The sequence below is a fragment of the Homarus americanus genome, unplaced genomic scaffold (assembly GCF_018991925.1).
Source record: "Homarus americanus isolate GMGI-L3 unplaced genomic scaffold, GMGI_Hamer_2.0 scaffold30858, whole genome shotgun sequence".
NCBI lineage: Eukaryota > Metazoa > Arthropoda > Malacostraca > Decapoda > Nephropidae > Homarus > Homarus americanus.
In genome coordinates this window covers 2,494,232-2,520,527 of record NW_024737697.1, presented here as the reverse complement: position 1 = coordinate 2,520,527, position 26,296 = coordinate 2,494,232, and the positions used below count along the sequence as shown (strand labels likewise).

The 26,296-nt window shown below is 42.2% G+C and overlaps 1 protein-coding gene across 1 annotated transcript in view; it reads left to right on the top strand.

Annotated features, from left to right (window-relative positions):
- Positions 1 to 719: 719 nt before the first annotated feature.
- Positions 720 to 26,296, top strand: part of LOC121873538 (solute carrier family 43 member 3-like) — a 47,984-nt gene continuing 22,407 nt past the window's right edge. Inside the window, exons 1-5 of the mRNA XM_042377168.1 lie at positions 720 to 754; positions 5,358 to 5,527; positions 14,182 to 14,305; positions 18,348 to 18,536; positions 18,782 to 18,886. Coding sequence (XP_042233102.1) covers positions 5,420 to 5,527; positions 14,182 to 14,305; positions 18,348 to 18,536; positions 18,782 to 18,886 — 526 coding nt within the window. The 5' untranslated portion in view covers positions 720 to 754; positions 5,358 to 5,419. The remainder of the gene's footprint in view (positions 755 to 5,357; positions 5,528 to 14,181; positions 14,306 to 18,347; positions 18,537 to 18,781; positions 18,887 to 26,296) is intronic.

Genomic DNA, 26,296 nt, shown 5'->3' with positions numbered 1-26,296 from the left:
CGTCTCCAGTGACATGACACAGATCATGTCCTCTTCCAAGAATTTACCAGTCATGTTGAGAAACTCTTGGTTACACTCTGTACCGTCATCTCCGACCTACACCGCCAACTCCTGCCCTTTGCTGCCACCCAGTCACTCCCCTCTTTTGGTTTGACACAAGCTGGTAGTCCCCCTGTGAACCCCCCTGCTCACAGGTTGTGTGTACTGGGGCCCCCGAGCCAAGCCCTGCCTCATCTTTACGTCACGTGGCGCCTCAACCTGTCTACCCACCTCAAGCCTCGCCTGCTCCTGTGTCTGTGCTGTCTCCACCAGGGCTACCTGTTGGACCTGAGGACTCCACCCCCGGCTACCCATACTCCACCGACATGCCGGCACCTAAGGCCCATCCGTCCACGTCAGGGGTAATCAGTCTAATACACCACAATGGATAGCAACGCTACAGGACTGCAGGTACTCACCTGGAACATAAACGGCTTGCAAAGCAAGTTTGGTGCCCTCAAAACCTACGTCTACACTGAAGACGTCGACGTGCTGTGCCTCCAAGAAACGCGGTGTGCTGCTGGTACCTATGTGCTCAGTGGCTACACATGTGTTGAGAGCCCATCCACTCCTGTTCTCCGCATCGACGGACTACCACGAAGCCATGCACGTGGACTACGGATCTACGTCAAGAAGGATGTCCCCTACCAACCTCTCGACGTCCCCCTTGATGACGACACCACCGACGCACATGCCATCACAATCACACTAAAAGGTATGTCCCTCAATATTGTCAATGTCTATGTGTCTCCCTCCACCCCTACTGTACCTGTCCTACCACACCATATCACCTCCACCCCCACCCTCCTTGTGGGGGACCTCAATGCCCGTCACCCTAGTCTCGGCTCCCAGGGGCCCCACTCAAACTCCCGGGGTAACTCCTGGCTCTCCTACCCACAAACCACCGATGACCCTGTACGTCTTCTCTGCCCTCCATCACCCACCCACATCGGGGGAGGGAAACTTGACTACATAGCTCTCTACTCTGACCCTCACCGCCCACACTCCACCCGCATCCTCCACTCCCCCCACAGTGACCATTTCCCTATCCACACTACCCTCCAGTATGTGAGAATACCCGCTCCACCCAAAGGCCCTAGGCTCAGGCTACCCCCTGCCAACATACCTGCCTTCATCACTTCCATTGCTGAATGGTTTCAGGGTTACACTGTCACCACCGCAGACCAACTCTACCTTGATTTGTCCAAACAATGCACTGACCTCCTCCGCCCTGTCCCAAAACACCGCCGCCCTAACCGCCAGCCCAGGAGTCAGTGGAACGTTAACCGTGACCCTAATGTTAAGTCTATCCGAGTATGGCACCGAATAGCAGTCGACCAGTGGAAGAAATCTCCCAGCTCCCCTGACTCTCTACGCTTCCTGATGCGCACAAATAAAGAGCTCCAATCTGCCATCACTCTCGCACGAGAGAAGCAGTGGTTTGATTTTGCTTCTTCTATTGACCAGTCTACATCTATAGGTGATATATGGCGCACCATTAACCGTGCCCGGGGCACCAACGCCAGACCCGCGCTCCACCCCAGACCAGCTGCCCGAGCTGAGGCGCTCTCCCAGATGTGGCAGGAGGCCGCCTCCATTGATGCGCTACCACCCGCTGTACGAGACCTCACCCTCGCACTGCAACCACAACGCCGACAGCGCATCTTCGAGTACCAAGACCTATTTGCAGACACTGACGTGCCTTTCACACAGTGTGAACTACTAAATGCTGTTAAGCGTGGTCGGTCCACCGCCCCAGGCGATGACGGCGTCACATATGATGTGTTAAATGCCCTTATTGCCACCCCTGGTAACCCCCTCCTCTGTCTATTTAACCTCTCTTTTGATACTGGTCAGCTGCCTCATTCATGGAAGACTGCCACCACCATCCCAGTCCCTAAACCAGGCAGACAAGATGAATATCGTCCAATATCCCTCATCTCCTGCTTCTCAAAGATGATGGAGCGCATGATACTCCACCGCCTCCACTGGAAAATTGAAGCCCACCTGCACCCTGACCTCTATGGTTTTCGCCCCGGAAAGAGTACTGCTCACTGCATCGCTCACTACATGGCAAACACCTCCGCCAAAACCTCCCTCTTCGTCGACTTCAAGGGTGCTTTTGATAAAACCAACAGTGAAGTGATCCTTGAGGGCCTCACTCACATGGATGTGAAGGGCAAACTCCTCACGTGGATTGCTGACTACCTCTCCCGTCGACAGGCCCGTGTCCGTTTTCAGGGCCACTACTCTAAGATCAGGGACCTTGATCTTGGCACGCCTCAGGGAGGTGTACTCAGCCCTACACTCTTCAATGTTCTCAGGAACTCCATCTGCCGTCTCAACGTCATCTTTGCTGAGCGAGCCCTAGACGGTCACATCATAAGCTACGCTGATGATATCCTCCTCCAAATTACTACAGTGCAACATGAACAACCTATACTCTCCACGTTCGCCCGGACCTGTCAAACACTCGGGCTAGTCATCTCACACACTAAAACCAAGTTCATCTCACGCTTCCGGCGTCAGACACCACTGATTCTGCAAGGACAAGACATCGATCAAGTACGCACCTACAGGTACCTTGGTCTACCTGTGCGAGTCACTACCAGAGCCACGACCTCCGCTGTCGCCGCCCACGTCATCTCCCAGTGCCGCCAACGAACGAGGCCCCTCCAGTCCCTCACTCACGGCCTCAAAGGAGCCTCTGTCAGGGTCCTACGTCTCATGTCATAGATTATGCCTCTCCTGTCCTTGTAGTTGCCTCCCAGCGCGAGAAACAAAGCATAGAGAAAATCCAAAACAGAGCGATGAGACTCATCCTCGGCTGCCCTATGACCACCAGAATAGAAGTCATGCAGCGCGAACTAATCCTGCTTCCCGTCTGCGATCGAATTACTGCTCTCAATGCCATCCTTGGTGTTAAACTTCTTCGCAGTGAGCAACCGACTCCCCTGTCGCGCTCACTGAACTCACATCTTAACACCCTCCTGCGCTGGCCTGTCCCCATTACTTTCCCCCCTCCCTCTCAACTCTGGCCCGTCCACACTGCTGCTGACATCCTGCGTTATCACCTCTACACCCCCTCGACCTCTCTCCCTCCCGAGTACACTCATCCGCCTCTACCGCCGTGGACCTCCCCGTGTGTTGATGTTGTCGTCCACACCTTCCCTGGTCGTAAATCCACCCAACTGAGGTATATGCTCAAACTTAACTGCCTTGAGCAGATTAATGATGTCGCTTCCTCTCTAAAGACCTCCCACCCTCCTATCCTCGTCTACTGTGATGGGTCTGTTACCACGCTGGGCAGCGCTGGGGCAGCTGTGTGGATTCCTGAGCGCCAGGCCTGCAGGAAAATCAGGGTCCACGACTGGGCCTCCTCCACTGATGCTGAAAGCATAGCCATCCTCGCGGGCATTCATGAGGGGGCGACCTATGCTCGCACTGAACGCCGGAACCTCCTTATAATCAGTGACAGCACTTCTGCGCTAGCGAGGCTCAAATTACCCTCCCCCTCCTCCCCTGCCGCCCAACACACCCTAGCCGCCGTTGCCGGGCTAGAACAAACTGATGACATCCGTGTCAAGTTTCTTTGGATCCCGTCACATATAGGAATAACTGCCTGTGACACTGTGGATCGGCTTGCCAAAGAAGCTACACAAGAAGAAGATACTGAAGCCACTCTCGCCCTCTCCCTGAATCATCTCAAATCTCGCATACACGCCACACAACGAGAGGCATTCAACGAAAATTGGACACACCTGAAACAACGGGGTAGCGTCACACTATGCCACTATGACGCTGTAACCGGTGACGACAACCGCCACAACAAAGAATATCAATCCCTGACTCGATCTCAACAGCTTATATACATGAGACTGCGCCTAGGGTACAGGTACCTATGGGAGTACATTGGCAACCCTGAGCCTCACCGCACTGTTTGTAAACTTTGTGGCCAACCCGACTCTCACACCCTCTCTCACTACATCCTCACTTGCCCTATGACCTCCTCCTATAGGTCCCCAGCCGTTACCAACACCTCTTCCCTCCCAGACCAGATATCCCTCCTCCTAGTCACAGGCCTGGCATTTGACATTATTAGGGACCTGCCACTCTTTGCCATAAACGGATAAAATGTACCGGGAACTTTCTCCCCACACACTCATCATTCTCTCACTTTATGTAACTTGACAAAACCTATGACCCTTCAGGCTTTTACGCCCTTAATGTACGAGTCATAAAGGCAAGTATGAACTTTTCATACTTCCCTGTTGGGCGCTGTAAACGCTTCTGCGCTTCACCTTGCACAGGATGTAAGGGGGTGCCCAATAAACTAGCCCCCTCGGGGGCAAATCTGAATCTGAATCTCCTACACTTAGACACACTACTTGCTTGGGACCCTCCCGTGACAAAACCCTATCAATCCTCTCAGCTACATGCCCTATCCCAGCCCCAGGAAAACAATCCCTAATCCTACGTTCCTATCTCTTTCACAAAAAGTTATATTTAAGAGTCTCACCTGGCTGTCCCCAACTACCACGACCTTACCACTGTGCAGGGTTTGACCAACTGCCCTTTATCTTATATTGGAAGATACTCCTATCACTATGGCTTTCTTCTTCTTGTAACTCATCTTCATCATCCATCAGCACTAACGTTGGCCGATATTCATATTAATATTCTCCCCATCTCTTTTTGATGAGTCTTCGTTCGAATCAAGCTGTTCCGTAGTCAGTTCCATTCTGTATTAGTGGGATGGTTGGCATAGTTACCTGACGTCCATAAAGGGTGCAATAGGCTATGCGCCCTCCACCACGGGTGTATAAAGAACTTCTGAATAGAACTGTACATAGATAGTGCTGGTGTACAGTGTACAGTCACAAATAGAAGTCCTGTCGCCTCTTATGCAGCTTCTGTTGCTCCACAAGCCCTGAGATTCAAACTCGTGAACCAGAAAAAATAAATACTGCTGTATTATTCTGTCCATAAATGCTTCGGATTCACAAATCTGAAATCGGGGCTCGGGGAACAGTGGAAGAGAGGAATGAGTTTGTGTTCACGTCTGTTATATAGACAGTGTAGGTACACAGTGTAAATATACAGTGCAATTGTGCATTTTACTTAAAAATTACTGTATATAAAGTAAATAAACAGTGTAGGTATACAATATACATGAACAGTGTTGGTATATAATGTATAGCACATACAGTACAGGTGTATACTGTATAATGTACAATGCGTACAGTAAATGCAGGAGTCTACCTGTAAAGAAAATGTCACAAATACACCGACTTACAAGGACACGTTCTTCTCCACAGCGTCACCAGACTACCTGTGGGGGGCATCCATCCTGCTCTCAGTGGGCGGCAACACCATCAGGATGGCAGGACTCCAACTGGGTAATCTCTTCCCTCAACGCCGCAACACTGCCATGGCCATCATCAGCGGCATCTTCACCCCCTCTGCTGGGCTCTTTATGGTGCTTCAGGTGAGTGAGTGTAATAATAATAATAATAATAATAATAATAATAATAATAATAATAATAATAATAATAATAATAATAATAATAATTAACAGTTTATTGAGATAACATGTCAGCCATAAGGCTTAAAATATAAAATAAACAGAGATAATAAGTTACGTATAGTGAAATTGAGGAGTGGGTCACTTGATTGACAAAAGCTTTCAGTACAAAGAAATAAGAAACATAGAGTCAACATATACTGTACAACATTAACTCTAGAATCTGGTACTGCGGGAGATGATCTTGTAAACAGTCTTGTGACCAGATGATGGCGCCAACAGAGTCCTTCCCACGGTTCGGATGGCCATCGTACCTAGGTGCTAAGGGCCACTCCCTCACTACAGCTGCAGATGTTTAGCACATCCACCACGTGTTCCGGGTATGTCCTTCAGCTCACACAGGGTGTTGGAGATGGTTCTTGCTCCTCATGTGATGGAGTTGGGAATTCATAATTCCTCATCTGGGCAGAGTAGGGAATCCTCATTTCTCTCCTGATGTAGTTTGGAGTCTTTCTTGGCTTCTCATCCAGTGTTGGCAGTTGTGGTGGACCCTGGGTGTGTGAGGTCCGAATCAGGTCACCCGTGACAGCTGCGCACTGGTTGTCACTCTAACAGTTGTTTCTTTCTTTCAAGTTCAAATTGTCACTTTTGTATATCAGTTGTGGGTTGATCGTCAATCTTTGCACTGTATTGGTGGTGGGACCTGAGACCTGGCGACTTATTAGGCTTTAACTTGTCTATTTGTTTACTAACGTCGTTACCAGTCACTACTGTCTCGCTTAATCTATTTTCTTCACTATCTCTGTATATGGTCGGTGCCTCGGGTATCATGTTCAAATTTTCGGTGGTGAAAACTGTTGAAAAATATTTATTCAGATTATTGCTCATTTCTCCGTGGCTATCAGTTAGCTCGCCTGTATCTGACTGTATTGATCCAATCTTTTCAGGTATTTCAGTTTGATACATTTGAAAGAATCCCTTGGGGTTTGACTTCTCCTCCCTTGCTACCTTCAGTTCATTATTCCTCTTTGCTTTTCTTATCTTGGTCTTAACCCTACTGGACAATACCTTATAATAATCTCGGAGGTAAACTTCACCACGATTTATTTCTACCTATAGCCTTCCTTTACCCAATAATATTCTTTAAATAATTGTTTATCCATTTAGGGTCTTTGTTGTCTGATCTAAGTTTTCTGTATGGCATGTTCTGCCTTTGTGCATTAAGTAACTCATTATTTAAATTGTTGTGGAACTCGTCAATCTCAGATCTCGTAATCAGATCATCCTCAACCGTCATATTTTGTGATGATATCGTTGTCAGGGCTCCATATAAAGCGAGCTCGCCTTCTATGGGTACATTGTGTGAGGTCACCTCACGTGAGGTCATGTAATCCACCCCCAAACGTGATACCCCTTCTCTCAGCTGCCTTTTCAACCTACCAAAGTTTGCCCTTCTGAAATCTGGGACTTTATTGGAATTTTCCTTGCGTCTTCCTTAAATTCTAATTGACATCTTATTTCTTTGTGATCGCTGGTGGCAAGTTCGTTCCCTACCTCGACATTACTAATGAAGTTTTCTCTGTTTGACAGAACTATATCGAGTATATTATTACCCCAGGTGGGTTTGGTCATATATTGACTTAGGAAACAGTCCTAAACTGCTTCAAGAAAATCCTCTGATTCTAAGTTACCTGTAAGGTCGTTCCAATCTATTTGGCTAAAGTTAAAGTCGCCTACTATACAAACTTTGCTATGCCTGGAAGCCCTGCGCATATCATCCCAAATAAGTCGTTCATTAACTCTATCAAGATTAGGAGGTCTAAATATTACTCCTGCAATTAATTTTTCTCTACCATCGATTAATTCTATCCAATTTGTTTCTATATTCAGCTCAGTTTTTATTTCCTTATTTATTTGACACTTTAGATTATCTCTGACATAGCTTGCTACTCTGCTTCCTTTCCTAATCTGCCTATCGGTATGGAATAATTTGTAACCTGCAATTTGGTATTCGACAGGTAACTCTCGTGAGTATAAATCCATGTTTCCGTGAATGCTATTATATCGATTTTTTTGTTACATACCAACGTCCTAATTTCATCCATTTTGTTTCTCATGCTCCTACTGTTTGCGAAGTAGACATTTATGTTAGTCGTGTTCTGAGTCCTCTCTTTGACGCGTTTAGGTTTTAACTCCCTGCCTAATTTAGTTTTGTCATCATCCCAAGCACTATTTCCCTGTAACCTTTCACTCTGTTTACCCGCACCAACTGCAGTCTCCTCCACCTCCGTGCCAAAATGTTCCTATGGCACTTTAAAGACTTCGACATCTTTTAAACTGCCCTCTCGAGAGAGCCAGCCAGGGTTGCCACCCCATCCCCAGAGAGATGTACCCCATCCCTAGCATAAAGGTCCCTTCTGCCGTAAAATTTGTCCCAGCTGTCATTGAATGAGACTGATATTGACTTGCAATATCTGTCAAGACGGCCGTAGACACCAACTGACGTTGACACCAACTGCCCTTGACAACCATTCATTGCAAACTTTCCTTCTAGGCAGGACACCACATATGATAGGGATCCCTCCCTTCGACCTTATCAAGAAGCTCCTCACTCCTACACCGGCCAATATCATTGCCTCCTTCACTAAGGCAGATTATGGGTTTGTTCCCATTATCAGACAAGATATTGTCCATCCTATCAACTATATCCCCCACCCCAGCTCCTGGTAAACACACCCTCATCCTATTTTTATTTCTATCACAAAAAGCTCTATCCAGGTACCGTACCTGAGAATCGCCAACAATTAAGGTTTTTTTACCTTCCCTCTCAGCCCTGTCCCTGACTATGCTAATGCTCAATTCGTCTATCAAAGGACTTTAAGAGTTTTTACACTTAGCTGTTGTCGTTTCCTTGGTGTCTTTTTCCACTACCATTTTGGTCGTTTTCTCCTCACAACCTTCCATTCGCCTGAGTTTTCGTCAGACACAACTTTCCTGTCTCGTATCTTCTTCCTTCATCCTCGCTATCACTTCCTTTAATTTCAAGTTTTCTTCTTTGACCTTCTCTAACTTAAGAAAGGCACTGCCCTGCTCACAAGTAGCACTAGCCATTACCGACAATTTATCCCCAGGAGCTAAGTCTGCTGTGACCTTTCCTCTAGCGAGGTCTTCTTCTGGAACACTGGCCGTACTGGTCGCACGTGCAGGTCGCTCTCCTACACCTCCATGGCTTAACACGTATGGTCATGGCTGGCGGAAGAGTTTAAACACATTAGAACACAAGAAAATAAGGAGCCTGCAATAGGCCGGTTGGCCTGTGCATGGTAGCTCCTGTCGAGAGTTACTACCACTCTCTATCAGCCATGAATCTATCTAGCCTCCTTTTAAAACTTTCCAGCGTTCCAGCACTTACTACAAGGTGGTTAAGCTTGTTCCATTCGTCTACCACCCTATTTGTGAACCAGTTCCTTCCTATCTCGCTCCTAAACCTAAACTTATCCAACTTTTAATCTGTTGCTACAAGTCCTATCCTGCTCAGATATTATAAGAACTTTATCTATATCTCCTTCATTGATTCCTTTTACCCACTTAAATACTTCTATCATATCTCCCCTCACTCTTCGTCTTTCTAGGGAATGCAAGTTTAGTTTCTTTATTTATTTATTTATTTTTTTTGGGACGGGGATTAGCCCACCCGGGCACTGGTCACTGACCCACATCAGTGCCTGGGGGTCGAAAATGTAATAATTATAATAATAATAATAATAATAATAATAATAATAATAATAATAATAATAATAATAATAATAATAATAATAATAATAATAATAATAATAATAATAATAATAATAATAAACCATAAAGAAATACAAAAATGAAAAACGATCAAAAGTGAAAAATATTATATGTATGTTGTGTTGTCAATAGTAAGTGAAACAATTGAGACCCTGCAATAGTGTATAGATGAGGCAGAAAGTCAGATCAGCAACCTGGGACTTGGTCACAATTTTTGTGATGCCATATAGCAGCAGGGTCTACCATAGACAACACATTATGCTTCCAATATCTTCCCAGCCGGTAGTACCTCCCTGTTTGGTAGTTGCCTAATACCTACTACCTAAAACTCTATCTTGATATAGAAGGTTTCTAAGTCCCGGAATCATTTTCGTCATTCTTCGCTGCACAGACTCCAGTGAATTGATATCCATTTTATAATAATGGCACCAGAACTGAACAGCATAATCGAGGTGCGGCCTGACTAGCGCAAGATATAGTTGCAATATGACCTCTGCACTCTTGTTACTTAAACTTCTAGATATAAAACCTAATACTCTGTTTGCCTTATTTCGAGCATTAATGCACTGTTTTCTAGGCCGTAGGTTCGGGCTTACAAGTACCCCTAAGTCTCTTTCACAAGTCGACTTCTCTAGGTTGATGTTGTTTAGGCTATATACATTGACAGTATTTGTTCTTCCAATATTAAGTACGCTCCACTTGCTGGTGTTGAATTTCACATGCCATTTTTCTGACAACTCCTACAGTTTATTGAAATCCTCCTGTAGTGCATTTGCATCCTGCCCTGAATTAATTTGCCGCCCTATTTTGGTGTCATCCGCAAACTTCCTTAGGTCACTGTTGATCCCAGTATTTAGATCGTTCATGTTGATTATGAAAGAGAGTGAGCCCAGTACTAGCCCCTGGGGAACCCCACTGGTTACACAGCCCCACTCAGATTTAACACCATCTATGCTGACCCTTTGTGTTCTATCGGTGAGCCATGATTTTATCCAATTTAAAACTTTCCCCTCGATACCATGAGCCTTAACTTTTCTCAGAAGCTTCTGATGCTGTATTCTGTCAAACGCTTTGCTAAAGTCTAAGTAAATAACATAGTAATTTTCGTCATTATCTACTACCTCGAAGACTTTCCGAAAAAAAATTCAGCAGATTTGTTAAATAAGATTTTCCCTTTGTAAACCCATGTTGAGAGTCGGAGACTATTTCTTTTTCTCTCTAAGTGCGATCAGAGGCTATTTGCTATAATTGATTCAAGAAATTTCCTCACTACTGACGTCAAACTAATCGGCTGGTAATTTGACGCTGATGCTCTGTCTCCCTTTTTTAATATGGGTACTACATTTGCCTGCTTCCACAAGTTTGGCTAATGATTTTGTAAATAAATTTACAAGGGGTCCACGAATTTGTTCCTTACACTCTTTCAAAACTCGAGGGAAAATTTTATCAGGCCCTGGAGATTTTGTCTTCTTTAATTTATTTATCTTCTTAAGAACATCCTCTCATCTGAGGGTATTATTCTTTAATTTCTCTTCTTCATTTTCCCTAAATATCAGTTCCACCCCTGGCATTTTTTTTTTATTATTATTTATGGGGCACTCCCCTACAGCCTTGTGCAAGGTGAAGCCCAGAAGCGTTTACATAGGCGCTTCAAAAATAAATGAAAGCCCAGAAGAAGTGTTTACATCAGCCCTGGCACTTAAGAGTTCCAGAACTTATTTAAAACAATTAAGGTGTATACCAAATAACAACTATCACAACGTCACTAATGGAGTACCCTGAGGCTCAGTGCTTGGACCATTACTATTTATTACATACAAAAAAGACATAGATATAGGCGTAGACAGCAGCATAAGTACTGTAAATTTGCTGACGAGACTAAAATAGGAAGCGTAATTAAATCTGAGGACGACTCCACAAAATCACTGGAAGACCTAAAAAAAAATTTCGCATCGTCTGATAAATGGCAGATGAAATTTAATGAGGACAAATGCAAAGTGCTTAATCTAAGACATGTAAACAGAGAAATCAGATATCATATGAACAACGTTGTTATAGAGAAATCTGACTGTGAAAAGATTTAGGAGTAATGATAAGTAGGAATCTTAAACCAAGACAACAATGTGCATTTGCTTAAAACAAAGCTAACAAAGATCATAGGATCATACAAAGGAGTGATAGTTACAAGACTAGCGAGGTCATCCTAAAACTGTATCTTGCGCTTGTGAGACCTCACTTGGATTATGCAGTTCAGTTCTGGTCACCATACTATAGAATGGATATTGAATCACTAGAAAGCATTCAGAGGAGAATGACAAGACTAATCCCACGCATGAGGAACTTTGAGTACAGAGACAGAATAAAGCATCTTAATTTGCACTTCCTCGAGAGACGTAGAGTGAGGGGCGATATGATCGAGGTGTATAAATGGAAATCGGGGTTAAACAAAGTTCATATAACAATGGTACTCAAACTATCCAACCACGAACAAACTCGTAGCAAGGGTTTTAAATTATACAAATTTAGATTTAGGTGTGAAAGAGGTAAACATTAGTTTGTAAATGAAGTAATGTATGAGTGGACAAGTTACTAAACTTCATCATTAACTCGAACACGCTGGATAAATGGGGCTGCTTAATAATAATAGGCCCACTGCATTTTCCTCCATTCGTGTATTCTTGTGTTCTTATGTTCATCCGAAGGTAACTCCCTAATTAAAGACGAACAATGCATCCATCAGTGCTGGAAAGGGCACTACCTTTCCCTGCACAGTCGTTTTGGTTGTTCACCAAAATTCATCGCCATTGTGAAGCAACTCCATGATGACATGAGCGACAGTGTCCTGCATAATGGCACCCTGTCTGAATTCTTACCCATTCAAACGCTGGCGAGCAATAGAAAAGGTAAAAGGATAGTCTTAAGACGAACCAGGAAAGTGCCAAATCGACTCCTTCTTTTGGGAAACGATCAATACTTTCGAGTTAGCCTGATTGCACATCGCGGTGGAAAAGTACCATCCATTAGCCCACGAAAATCATTCATGAACCCAATAATATCATCCCTGAGCCCTCGAAAATCATTCCTGAGCCCACCAAAATTATTTCTGAGCCTGCCAAAATCATCCCTGAGCCCGCTGAAATCATCAATACAGTTGTATGTTTTCTACAGCCGAGTTGATCTCGTTCCTTCCCAAATTAGTTGTTGATTATCTGAACCTAAGGTTCGAATTCAGAATGCTGGTTTGAAACCCCATGAAGGTTTAAACCAAAGATCGAGCAAAGATTGAAGAGTGTTGGTATTCAGAATGCTGGCTTGAGCCAACACAAAGATCAAACTGGGTATTAGATTGGATTTGTCGATCCTTGGGTTAATCCAGCCTGGAGGCAGGTTCAACGGTCGATCCGTCATTCAAGATAACAAGTCAACACGAATTTTAACAGAGCGCACTTTTTGGCGATATCGTTAAATTGGAAGATTTCCTTGATATTTTCCATGATATGGAGCATCTATTTGACAGACCAATTGGATATGATTCACCTCTACTTCCCATTCATCAGCTGATGATTGCTTTGAGATTCTTTGTTAAGAATAGTTTCCAGTAAGAGATATTCTACTAACTGAAAGAGTTTTGATAATGTGTTACAACACTTTTGTGCTTAGGGTCCATGAAGATCAAGCGGGTAAAAGTAAAGAGCGCTGGCGCTTTTTCTTTACGAAAACTATTTTGATGTATTTTCAATATAATTGAATTAATGCTGAGTGCATTTTGATTTCAATCCATTCATAAAGGAAAGCCTTTTCTGAACATTACTAATCAGGGGAAATGTGGGGTTAAAAGAACAGAAAGAAACCTAACCTAACCAAACTGATCCTAACCTAGCCTAATCTAGCCAGGTTACTACGCCCTGCATTGATTCATCTTGCTTTGGTTATGAATATTGACACCTATCCTAGACTATATCTACAATTTGTATGTAATTGTTTTCCTCTATGAATTTCTTTATTATATAACAACACATCCACATTGGAACACAATACCATAAACCATTATAATTTGATCTTAATTTGATTGGAACTGTAGTAATAAAAGTAACTTGTGATGTGCAAGGAGAGATTTCTCCTCTGTAAAAACTCGTCGAGTCATAGTTCCCACCATAATCTTGTAAACATTACTTTTGATTATGATTGGCTATCGTAATTGTGTAAATGATATGTGATTGGCTGGAATTTTAGTGTTCGGAATTTTGCTCAGAATTGAAGAAAATGCAACAGATTACCCGATCCGGGGTTCGAGCCGATGTTCTGAATATGGGTAATCCACTGCAGGAAATCTCGGATCGAGGAATCCCGATTCACACACCTGAGCCGAGCTCATGTCGCAGGCTCAAACCACCGTTCTGAAATCGGATCTAAACGTATGTCAAGGATGCGGAAAGTAGCGCCTATCCACTGATATCCAAAACCCTCTCACGCTTAATATCCACGAAGGACTTTTTTATGAAAACATCATAAAAAAGCCATCGTACCAGGTGCTCTTTGTTACTATTATAATTGTAAAATAAGTAAGCTTGTGTAAATAAGGTGGGTAGAAATGAGTTAAGTGAGCAGTTAGTGTTGATCCGGATATTTAACTGAATGTTCCAGATAATCTTGAAGAACAGTATTTACATAGTGTTATTTCGAGCTGAAATTTTAATGGAGCGAATCCTCCACTGCCAAGAGTATACAGAGAGCGTCGTCCTCATTAATTCATAATAGATTCCAGAGAATTCTTTTATTCTACTAGTGAATCTTCATGACTGAAAAGTGTATTGCGTTTTCAGTCGATGTTTGAAAAGGGATTGAAGTGGGAGGACGTGTGTATGGGATGCTCCGCCGTCACCTTCCTCATCATCCTCTTCACACCGTTGTTTCCTCGTCACCACGTCCCTTATGGTGACGTATCAGGTACAGTCTTCCCCATTTTGTATTTTCTTATTTATATTTTAGCTATCTTCTCTCTATGTAAACCTTCAATCAACCCCCTCTTCTCTACACTGACATTTTTATCATAACATGGTGCCAGTTGAAAGCGACCCTTTAATATGCCCACCCGGGCTTTTCGGATTTTATCCAGTAACCTTTTAAGCTTAGGTGATAGCTGGTGCTAAGAATGGTTGATTAAAAGTGAGATGAGTCGTGAAGCCCTGTAGTTCAATCTTTCCAACGGCCAGGTTGTGTCACATTTAACAATTTCATATACCAGGTTGGTAATTGCAGTTCCTCATTCCAGTTGACAACCTCTCGAGAAACGATGTGTCTGTACGACTCTTTTGATAAAAAAAGAAATAAGCTTAATATTTCTCCTTGTTACGAGGGTTAACCGGGCTTCTTTCAAGAACAGTTATGGGGTGTACGACGTCATTTACAATGACCTTCTTGCCCCGATCTTTTTTCAGCAATATCGTCTTTAACACATGGAACTCTGCATTTTTCGAAGCTTTGGAGGAGTCTCGAAGCAAGTTTCCTGGTGGGAATTATGAGTTAGCACTGTATTCAAAATATCAAAGCTTCGAGATCTCTCCAGAGCTTCGAAAGGGTGGTATTCCTGAAACAAGATCAGGTCAAGAAGGTCATCGTAAATGGCGTCGTACACTCCATGACTGTTCTTGAATACGGCCTGCCTCCGACTGCAGTGGTGACTGGTGAGTGGTGAGTGGTGAGTTTGTTGGAGAACGTCATCTGCGGGGTAGGTGGTGACGTCATTGCAAATGGCGGCCTTTTTTCTAGAGAAATAAATTTATCTCGACTATTATAGCAGGACTTTAAACTTGTATTACAAATTATATATACCGTATCACTCTACGAACGTGGCAGAACATATTTCTTGTGTTTACTTAGAACATACAACTCGTCCTTTCCAAGCAAGGATTCTAAACCTGAAATTCCAGCCAATCACGTTTCATTTACACCATTACGACAGCCAATCACCATCGAGAGTAATGTTTACAAGGCTATGGGGGCAAATATGACTGGACGACTTTTTACGGAGGAGGAAAAATCTCTTCTTGCACATCATAAGTTACTTTTGTTATTATAATTACAATCAAATTAAGATCAAATTATAATGATTTATGTTACTGTTTTACAATGTGGCTGTGCTGTTATATAACAAAGAAATTCATCGAGGAAGAACAATTACATACAAACTGTAGAATCAGTGGCGTAGCTAGAGTGTGTGCCGCCCGGGGCGGCCCTTGAGTTTGCCCCCTGCCCCCACAAAAAATACATATTGCACAGTGACTCACTCGTCTTGTCACGATGGAGACTTGTGCAGAACTGAAGTGAATTGCTTGTAACTGGTGGATTGGTCGGCTGTACATGAACTGATATGACCCGAGACTGCATGGTTTTGCAGCTACTGGAGACGTTAATCCTTCCCTTTGTATCGGCGGCAAGTTAATCCTCGTCGTGTCTGACCTAACACCTGACCCACACCACATGAGCTCACTGGCGTACTTGTTTGAAGTTGTTTCCTTAATCCTCAACAGGTTACAGGTTGTGTGTGTGGGGGGGGGGCGCATAGCAAGGGTGTGTAGCTCATGACGTGGCCGTGATGATGTGGGTCAGGTGTTAGGTCAGACACGACAAGGATTAACTTGCCGCCGATACAAAGGGATGGATTAACGTCTCCAGTAGCTGCAGATATGGGTGATGAGCAGACCCAAAAGTGCCGCCCCCCAAAAGTGCCGCCCGGGGCGGACCGCCCCCCCCTAGCTACGCTAGTGCTGTAGATATATTCTGGGACAGGTGTCAATATTCATAACCAAAGCGAGACGAATCAGTACAGGGTGTAGTAACCTGGGGAGGTTCGGTTCGGTTAAGTTGGGTTTCTTTCTGTTCTTTAAAACCCAAATTTCCCCTGATTAGTAATGTTAAGAAAAGACTTTCCTTTATTAATACATTAAAATCAAAATTCACTCAGGATTGATTCAGTTATATTTAAAATACATCAAAATATTTTTTCGTAAAGAAAAACACTCAAAATAAAGAAACGTCAGCGTTCTTTACTTTTACCCGCTTGATCTTCATGGACCCTAAACACGAAAGTGTTTGAACACATTTCCATAACTCAATCAGTAACCAGAATCTTTCTTACCTGGAAACTATTCGTTGCTAAGAATCCCAAAGCAATCATCAGCTGATGAATGGGAGGTAGAGGTGAACCATAGCCAACAGATCTGTCCAGTAATGCTCCATATCACGGAAAATATCAAGGAAATCTCCCTTGCTGAACCTATATCGTTGTCTGGAAAACACGCTCTCTGTCAAAATTCATGTTGACTTGCTATCTTGAATGACGGATCGACAGCTAAACCTGCCTATAAGCTGGATTAACGCGAGAATCGGCAAATCCAATCTCAAACCCGGTTTGATCTGTTTGTTGGCTCAAGCCAGCATTCTGAATAACAACAATCTTCAATCTTCGCTTGATCCTTAGTTTAAACCTTCATGCTGTTTCAAACCAGCATTCTGAGTTCGGGCCATAGTGTTAACCACTCGACTCACTTAGTACGTATTTAGGAGGTAGAACAACCATGTCATCTACTGTAGCTGTTCTGTTGTATGACCTGGTTGAGGGAAAAAATTAAAAGGAGTCACTTCTGCTTTGGGTTTGAGGGGGTTTCGGTTGCTGTAAATGACACAAATGATGGTCGTATCAAACCAGATTGAAACATTTATGGATTTTTGGCTGGATGTTGTATTGTAATGTAATTGATTGATCAGGTGGCAGTCAACTCAGAATGATTATTATTTAACTGAATCAGCTCTCTGGTTGCCCTGTAGTGACCAGAAGGATGCCTAGATATATTTTTTGACCAATTGAGTTTTCTTAAGTTCCAAACAGTTTAGGTAATTCTTTTCGGGTTAAAAGTAACCCAGAGAATCTTCACCAAGGCTCCTTCTCCGACAGAGATTGATAAATTGTGACTCCTAAATATCAACAGCGATCCTGGCTAGAGAAGCTCTTGAAAGGCTTTGGAGAAATCCACGGTTTCTCCCAGTCAGAATATCAGAAGCTAGTCTTCAGTGGGATACTTAACTGGTCCGATTGGTTCTTCAATTGTGGCATTGTCCCAAGATAACTATGCGATCTCCTTCCCCAGAGGAAAGGGTCAAATATCCAGGGCTTTGCAGCTCCCATATTTCAATTAGTTAAGCCTTTCCATGGGTTAATGGTCCTAAAGATGACCCAGTCTTCAGAAACGAAATTTAGTTTCCATAGGAATTTGTAAATTGTGCGAGTTCTGAGCTCAGTGGTGGTAATTGCGGTGCTCACTCTTTGGACCTGGGCTCACCCCTGGTACTCTTACACATTGCTGAGGACTGAAGTGAACCGTTCAGGTATACTATAATCTTTTCTTGGGAAGTAATACCTTTGTGAAATTATTGAAGAGTTTATAATGGACAAGTGTCAATCTGTGAAGCACCTCTGCTGTGACAAGACTCGGTGAGCATTGCGAATTATTCCATGAACGCGGGTACTTAATGAATGTGGGGTGCCATTGTTGTTCATGGTTGATGTGGTTCGCATTAATTGGCTCCATGTTTGAGTTTTCTGAGACACGTTCGAGACCACCTGGCTGGTGATCCTCTTTCTAAACATATGTTTAAGCGCTCATAGTCACTGGTCGTTCCTCACTGACTCTCTTATAAAAAATTTCAATGTGAATCTTTCAATTGTTCGCTGTTAAAGTCTGTGTTAATCGCTGTATACCTGTCATGAGCTCGTCAACCTTATATAAATCAGAGACCATAAACTCCTTCCTTCACTTGCAACTGAAAACAAAGATAGTGAGCTTATTTTCACAGTATACTTGGGTTTACAATTATTATTAAAATAAATTACTTATACTTAAAACTGGTCGTTATGTAATAAGCATGAAACTTTTTAAAAAAGCTATTCAAACAGTCTTTCTCCTTCCCTCTGACTTGTCTTAATCCTCAGAGACAACAGAAACAGAAAATACTGAAAAGAAGAGAGACGAGAAGCCAGGAGGACCCCTCAGCAGCAGTATAATTTCCGTGTCCTCATTTTTGTATCTTTTCTGGCTGTTCAACAACCTTTTCGCAGTCGTTCTCTTCGGTACTTACTTCAACTCCTGGATCAACAAGTTCTCGAAAACTGAAGAAGAAGGTAAGCAGTGTAAAGTTTGTATTGAAACACCAGGAGTTTGATATTATAATAGGCTATAGCCGCGAAAATGATCAATATTAGGCAAGAGGAGAGTACAGTTTGCTTTCAGAGAACATTAAGACTTGTTACTTCTTACAGGTTATGTAATTCAGAATAGTGTAAGTTTTACAAATGGAGATATTAAATACTGAAATATTATGCACAGGAGTTAGCTACACTTTATTAAGACACTATTTTTGCTATAGCGGGTTTCTACTCTCGACTGTTCGGCTACGCTAACTTGCTGTGTGCCCTGGTCACTCCTCTCCCAGGCCTCATGGTCGACTGTATCTCCTCTGTGCTCAAGCGAGGTAAACCATTCACTGTTTGATGAGGAAATCTCATTAAGGTCAGTCAGGGCAGGTAAGTTACTTGGGAATCTTCCTTGTGCAGTACATACGACCTAGACAGGTAATTTCCCCCAAGGGAATGGACTACCACTAACCTGACACTGAGGACAGTACACGAGAACTTCACCATAAATTGAAACATGAAATGATTCTCCTGTTGTGTCCTAGAAGAGAAGAGTTTGTTACTGGGCTGCTGGTGAGCGTGGGTATAAAAAGGTGTAGTCAATATTAATACCTGCTACCAAATCATTAGCCCAGGAGGCAAGGAGCTTTACCTTTGTTATTAAAATGAAACAAGAGCTAACATAACTTGTGTTTGCAAGAGATGCTATGTAGCTGAGAAAAAAAATACTGAAGTAATGTTGAATGAGATTCTTACTCTGAGACGAACAATAAATATGTGCAATTGGGCAGTACGACCACCTGGTGTGATCACTACTACTACTTTGATGTCACTCGGAATCGAGTATGACGATCATCCAGCTATGACACAATAATATGCGTTATCAAGAATGTTACTTTCGTTAGTGACCCCTGGGGTGACTCGAGAGGCCAATACAGGATCGGCAGTGTCGTCCACAGCTGTTGCATGTGGAGGGCTGCATCTAGTGCAGGAGGGCGGCAGCGTCTTTTCGGCGCTGGCGCTTATTTGTCTCTGTATGCAGTCGGGCTAATTCAAAACTATTGACACCTTCTCGTGTGGGGGCTCCTCCAAGCGTTACGGTGTGGAGGATCGTCTCCCAGGTGAGGGTCGAGTGGCGTAGCTAAGTGTGTGCCGCCAGGGACATCGCCCAGTTGCCACTTACCCCCTTTAAAAATACATATTGCACAGTGACTCACTCTTTTATATATATATATATATATATATATATATATATATATATATATATATATATATATATATATATATATATATATATATATATATATATATATATATATATATATATATATATTAAATAGTTTGTGTACCATTATAATATTACTGTACTTTCACATACTCAAATATAGTATGCTTTAAATACACACCAAACATACTTAAACTTTATAAGTAACAGTTAAACAAAAAGCAAAAACGACATATAGGATAGGGAAAAAAGTAAAAAAAGTGTAAAAAATTAGGACCATCTTTATTTCTGAAATGAAAACTACAACTTTCTACAAAGTAACTTTTCTTGTTTTTTTGTTGGCAAATTCTTCAATGACATTGTCAAAAACTATTTCATCTGTCAATTGTCGCTCTATAGACAGTATGGCAAGATTTCTCAACCGCAAGGTGCTCAAAGTAGATCTTAAGTAATTCTTGATCAGTTTTAGTTTCGAAAAACTCCTCTCACAGGTAGCAACACTAACAGCAATTGTGAGGAAAATCCTCAGCATTATTACTATATTTGGAACCGAGTTCCCAAGGTTATACTTTTGAATAAACTGCAAAAGTTCAAGGGGGCCTTCTTTCCACGTCTGTATTCTGTCTTTAATAGTTATAGCAGCAACAGCAACAAAATGCTGAAGTCTTTTTCTCTCAACGAGGAACTCCTCTTTATCAATGTCGTCGTGATCGTGATCTATTTGACACTCATATTTATCATCCAAAAGATTCAATAGGGTAAGGAAGGCATATTTCTCAGCAAGTTCATGAAGCTGTTGAAATCTCAAAGTTGTTTCTTGGATCACTCTGTCCAGCGAAGAAAACATTTCTCTCCTCAATTCAATGTCGTATGGCAATTCAGCATCTCGTGATCCTTCACCAAACATTTGTTTCTTCTTTTTGGGTCGACGCTGACGCTCCATGACTATCCCCAGATCATTGCAAATTTCTTTGGCATAGTTAACTCCATTACTCACTAGCTTGTCCCTGTTTTCAACTAGAAATGTTTCTAATGCCCTGAGTTTTATATCACATTGTTGTATGTTCAAGCCCTTGGTTTGGAGGTAAGTCTGTGTGTCGTTAATTTCTAGAAGGACGGGTCCCAACAGGCCAAGAAAGCACAAAAGGAAAATGATTGCAACGCACCAAGTAGAACACCAGCATCTGCCCTGGTAGCTGTATTTTCTTCTTCACCAGTTAACTTTTCTAGGGCACTTAAGATTTTTGAGAAATGTTTCTTTACAACACTTACAGCTTCTCCCCTCGCACTCCACCGAGTTTCTATTATGCGCTTGACACTTTGACCAGTGACTGAAGTTAGAACATCCCAGCGATGGGTTGATGAAGAAAAAAATACAAACAAACGTTCCACACATCCAAAAAAGGTAACAGAATTCACAGCAACAGAAGCTGCATGAACACCCGCCAAATTCAGCGAGTGATTTGTACAAGCGATAAATTCTGCTTTTTTATTAATTTCCTTGATACATTTCTGAACACCAGTATGAACACCAGCCATCACCGCAGCATTATCATATGCTTGCCCTCTACAATTTTGAATATCAATTCCGTCTTTCTCTAATTTTTCCAAAATCATCATTGAAATATTCTCGGCGGTTTTACCTTCTGTTTCAATGAAATCGACAAATGATTCCACAACCTTCACTTTATCTCCATCGATCATAACATAGCGTAAAACTTGGCTCGTTTGATCCTTATGTGAAATATCAGGAGTGCTGTCGAATATCATGGAAAAGTACTTTGCTTCTTTTACTTGCTTGATGACTTTGCTTCTTACGTTTTCTCCCAAAATTTCTATAAACTCGTTCTGAATAGTAGGAGACAGATAGGAAGTAGCAAACTTGTTTCCCAGCTGGATTCTTAGATGATGTTCACGTAGCACTGGATCATATTTCGCCAACAAATCAACTAGCTCTAAAAAAATTTCCTCTATTTTCCGTTGCTTCAGTCTCGTTTCTCTCATAATTCATTCCTTCTCGGTGGCCTCGTAAAGCCAAATTCTGTTTAGCTAGGAATCTAATAATATCAAGCAATCTTGAAAGGATTTCCTTCCACTTTTTCACTTGGCTTTCAACAACTTCTTGTTCTTTTTTATCAATTGTTGCTCCACGAGCAATCCTAATTTCCAACTCCTTCCATTGTGTGAAATTCCGAACGTGAGCTGCACTGGATTCGTGCTCGGATATTCAAGGATTCAGTTTCCACCATATGTTGAATCCATCCTCAGAATTAAATTTTGAGTTACTTCTGTCTGAAAACAGTTTGCAACAAAAGCAGTAAAGAGGATTAACTTGCCGCCGATACAAAGGGATGGATTAACGTCTCCAGTAGCTGCAGATATGGGTGATGAGCAGACCCAAAAGTGCCGCCCCCCAAAAGTGCCGCCCGGGGCCGAACCACTTCCCCCGCCCCTAGCTACGCTAGTGGGTCGATCGATTGGCACTTTTCAGGTTTGTCTTAAAACTATCCTATACCTTTTCCGCTGTCCGCCAGCGTTACGTGTGATCATAACAAACAACCACGCCGGAGGACGGTGGTTACAATTCCCGGTGATGGCATGACGAACATCAGTACTGAATTGACAGACACATACTCGATACAATGGCGTGCGTTGGTCTTTCAAAGGTTGAACACCTCGGCATCATTCACGTCTTAGTGTAAATAGGAGTCGGTGACGAACACCTTTATCAAATAATTGTTGCACCATACAAAATCAAAATAACTAGTGATACTAGGAACCAATCTTGTACATTCTGGAAACTGTAAACTGGTATGTGTGTTATTGAAAGTGAAGGTGGGTCCCTAAGTGACTACCCACTAGGGACAGTTTGGATATAGCATATTGTATAAGCCTTCAGTACACAAGAAGGCAGCATGGCCGGTACTACACTTGACCGCATTCACCTCCACAAGTTGTAAACTTAGGTATCTATTGACAGCTGGGTGAACTGGGAGTGCCTGGGGATCGAACCACCGACCCAATGAGGCGAGCACTCTATCCAAGTCGTCATTTGGTTCTATAAAGGAAGTCAGCCACACATACAGCACTCTTTTGGGAAAATTGCAGCAGCCTCAGGATACTTAGAAAATTGGTAAAGATAGCACCAACGTATTTCTTGCTCATTCTAGATTCCTGTAGTGAACAAATGATTTAAATATAAAAAGACTATATTTTAAGTAGTAAAAATGGAATGGACAGGTGGAGCATCTGGTGAAATTGGGGTGTGTTATATATATATATATATATATATATATATATATATATATATATATATATATATATATATATATATATATATATATATATATATATATATATATATATATATATATATATATATATATATATATATATATATATATATATATATATATATATATATATATATATATATATATATATAGTGTGACTAATACACCTCAATAACTCACCAGATGCTCCATCTGTCCATCACATATATACAGTGTATATATATATATACTGTATATATAGTGTGACCAACACACCCCGATAACTCACCAGATGCTCCACCTGTCCATTCCATATTGTTTATTGTAGAAAATATATCACAGGGACTGAGTTCAGTTGAGAATACATTGTACCTTCTCTGCTAAAGGAAGTGTTTGGTAAATTTATAGGAGAACACCTAAGTGAGGTGCTCACTGATTAACAAGTGATAGGAGTCTCCTCTCACTGACCCAGTGAGAGAGAGCGAAGCAGACTTCGGGAGTGAAACGCGTCAGATATCTTGTTGCTGTACATACGCTGACCTCAGCCTGCCCTTGTCTCGCTCCCGGAGGAACTGAAACCTCAGCAATGCATAATGGGGGTGCCTCGCAAGTGAGATGTCACGGTCTGATTCCCGGCCGGTGGAAGTTGTTTGACTTACTTCCTAGCCCCCATTAGTCCCTGTTCACCTAGCAGTAAAGTAGGTACCTGTTGTAAGTCGAAAGTTGCGAATTCGTATTCAGGAAAGTTGTTGGAGTCAATCAACTTGATGACATAAACCACTGACTCTTCAGGCTTCTACGCCCTTGACTCTTCAGGCTTCTACGCCCTTAATTCATGAGTCATAAAGGCAAGCATGAACTTAGCATGCTTCCTGTTGGGGCTGTAAACGCTTCTGCGCTTCACTACACAAGGATGTAAGAGGGGTGCCCAATAAAAAAAAAGGCATAACAGCTGAGGCACAGTTGAATAACTTGTTGAATAATTTGGTATTATACATTTAGGTAAATATTTATATAATACAAATTGTAAGGGCGAAACGATCTTCCTGCTCGGTTACCGCTTACTCGCTTGTTGCTGGTGCGACCAACACTTGGGTGACAGAGGCGATAATGGTGCTTCTACCTGTGTCGCTTTCAGATCCTACTCAGCCGAGTGCAGTCACTACCTTCCCCTGCTGTTTGTCAAATTCTGGCTGTGATCTCATGAAGGCTCGACTCGTGGGCTGTGTCCCCAGACCTTCACCTATCGACTGTCAATCCTCTGTACCTACCACGACCGTCGGTTCATCTCCTCCCCTGTGCCCCGGTGTTCTCCTGCTATATCAAAACATCGGCCGCTGTCGCTCGAGGAGAAGTTGAATGGACACTTCCCTGAGTGTGGATCTAACCGTGTTCCAGAACCTTCCCCAGGGCCACTGTCGTAGAAAATATCTGTTCATTGTTTGATGCTATTGTTTGATTCCTTTAATTGCTGCTCTTTGTATTGTTTGAGTCTATCAGTTGTTGACTCCCATTAATTGTTTGATTCCATTAAGTGTTTGATTCTATTAATTGCTGACTCCATAAATTGTTTGCTTCCCTTTAATTGTTTGCTTCCCTTTGATTGTTTGCTTCCCTTTGATTGTTTGCTTCCTTTAAATGTTTGCTTCCTTAATTGTTTAACTCCATTAACTGTTTACTACATTAATTCTTTAACTCCGTAATTGTTATTTGATATTTGTTGACTGGTGTCAGAGTTTTGTTATATTATTTATAGTAAAGAGATGTCAATCTCAAACGGTTGTTTGTTATTCCTCAGAAAACCATGGTCCTTGACTTTCCTTTTCTAAAGATCCTGATTAGTCTGGTCAGGATTTCTATCCCTAAGTCCCAGGCCTTTACAAATGGTGCTGTTACACCACTCGGTCACCTGCAACCGAGACCTCACGGTTTAAAACCTAGGTGTACCTAACCTTGTTACAAAAAGGTGTGCTTTAGCTAAACTTTTTCGTCGTTCATATGCTTTTGCAATTCCTTCCGAAAAGTCTTCTTAGAAACTATTGTGTACCTAGAAGAAATCTTCCTGTAACAAATTATCATAACAATCAAGGAACTGATAAATATGATGGTAGGTATGATGAAACCAGGTAGGATTATACCGGAAGATAAATATAAAGGAAGAGAATCCTGTAAGTCAGGAAACTGTGTCTCATTAATATAAGATAGGAGGTTTGGTTTATCAGAAACAATATGAAGATTACTGAAACTTATATTTAAGGGAAATGGTATGGGAATCAGCTCAGGAGTAATATTTGTGACAAATGCAAGATAATGGCGAGTAGGCAAGGTTGTGATTGCATTACTGCTAATTTCACAATAGTCTGGTCCTACATGAAAACCTTTTACCACTAAATGATTGCCTACATCCTGACATATAAGTATCACACTGGTTTGATTTGGGAAAAAGAAATATTGCACATTATTTACATGTGCGTGAAACACTAACCTATGTGGTATTGGAGTATGTACACATTGTTGTAGAGCTGTAGAGGTATTAGTTTGTAATATAGCTAATTCACATGTAGCCTCAGCAGCCCCAGTAAATGCAAAAACATACATCGGACAAACATGCAAATGTAAATATGTTGACTTACAATGATTTAGGACTTCATGCTTAGCCACAGCAACTAATGAAAAATCCTCTGATACTACTATTAGTTCAGTTCGTTTGCTCAGAATTAATAGTCCCTCATTCGCTTTTAGTGGAAATGGTTCCAAATGCCATGTATCTTTTTTTGTGATTTTAGTGGAATGTGTGTTAGTATTTCCCTGTGTGTTAATGTTGCTTCTAATAAGGGTTAATAATATTCCACTGCATGCTCCTGAAAGATAGGAGTTAGACGATATTTAGTTTCAGATATATGCAACACAGCAATTAGTTGACCAACTGGCATCAACTGTGCATCAACACGACCTAACCCTGCATTTACAAGATCAGCAATGAGCCTATTACTGGTTTCTATGAAAGATTGTACAGAGGCCTCAGCAGCACGCATGTATTCAGATAAGAAGAGTAGCCATTCCGGTGTAGATTCTGACCGTATGAATCCCTGGACAACTTGTGTTAGTTCATTAGTTTCTTCAACAATAGCATTCATTTGGGAGGTCAGAGTTTGTACTGCCTTGTAGGACTGTGCAATGGCCCTATTTTGTTTCTTAACTGCTTCTGAAACTGCACTCATTTTATTCCCTAGTCTAGCTTCACCTTCGGC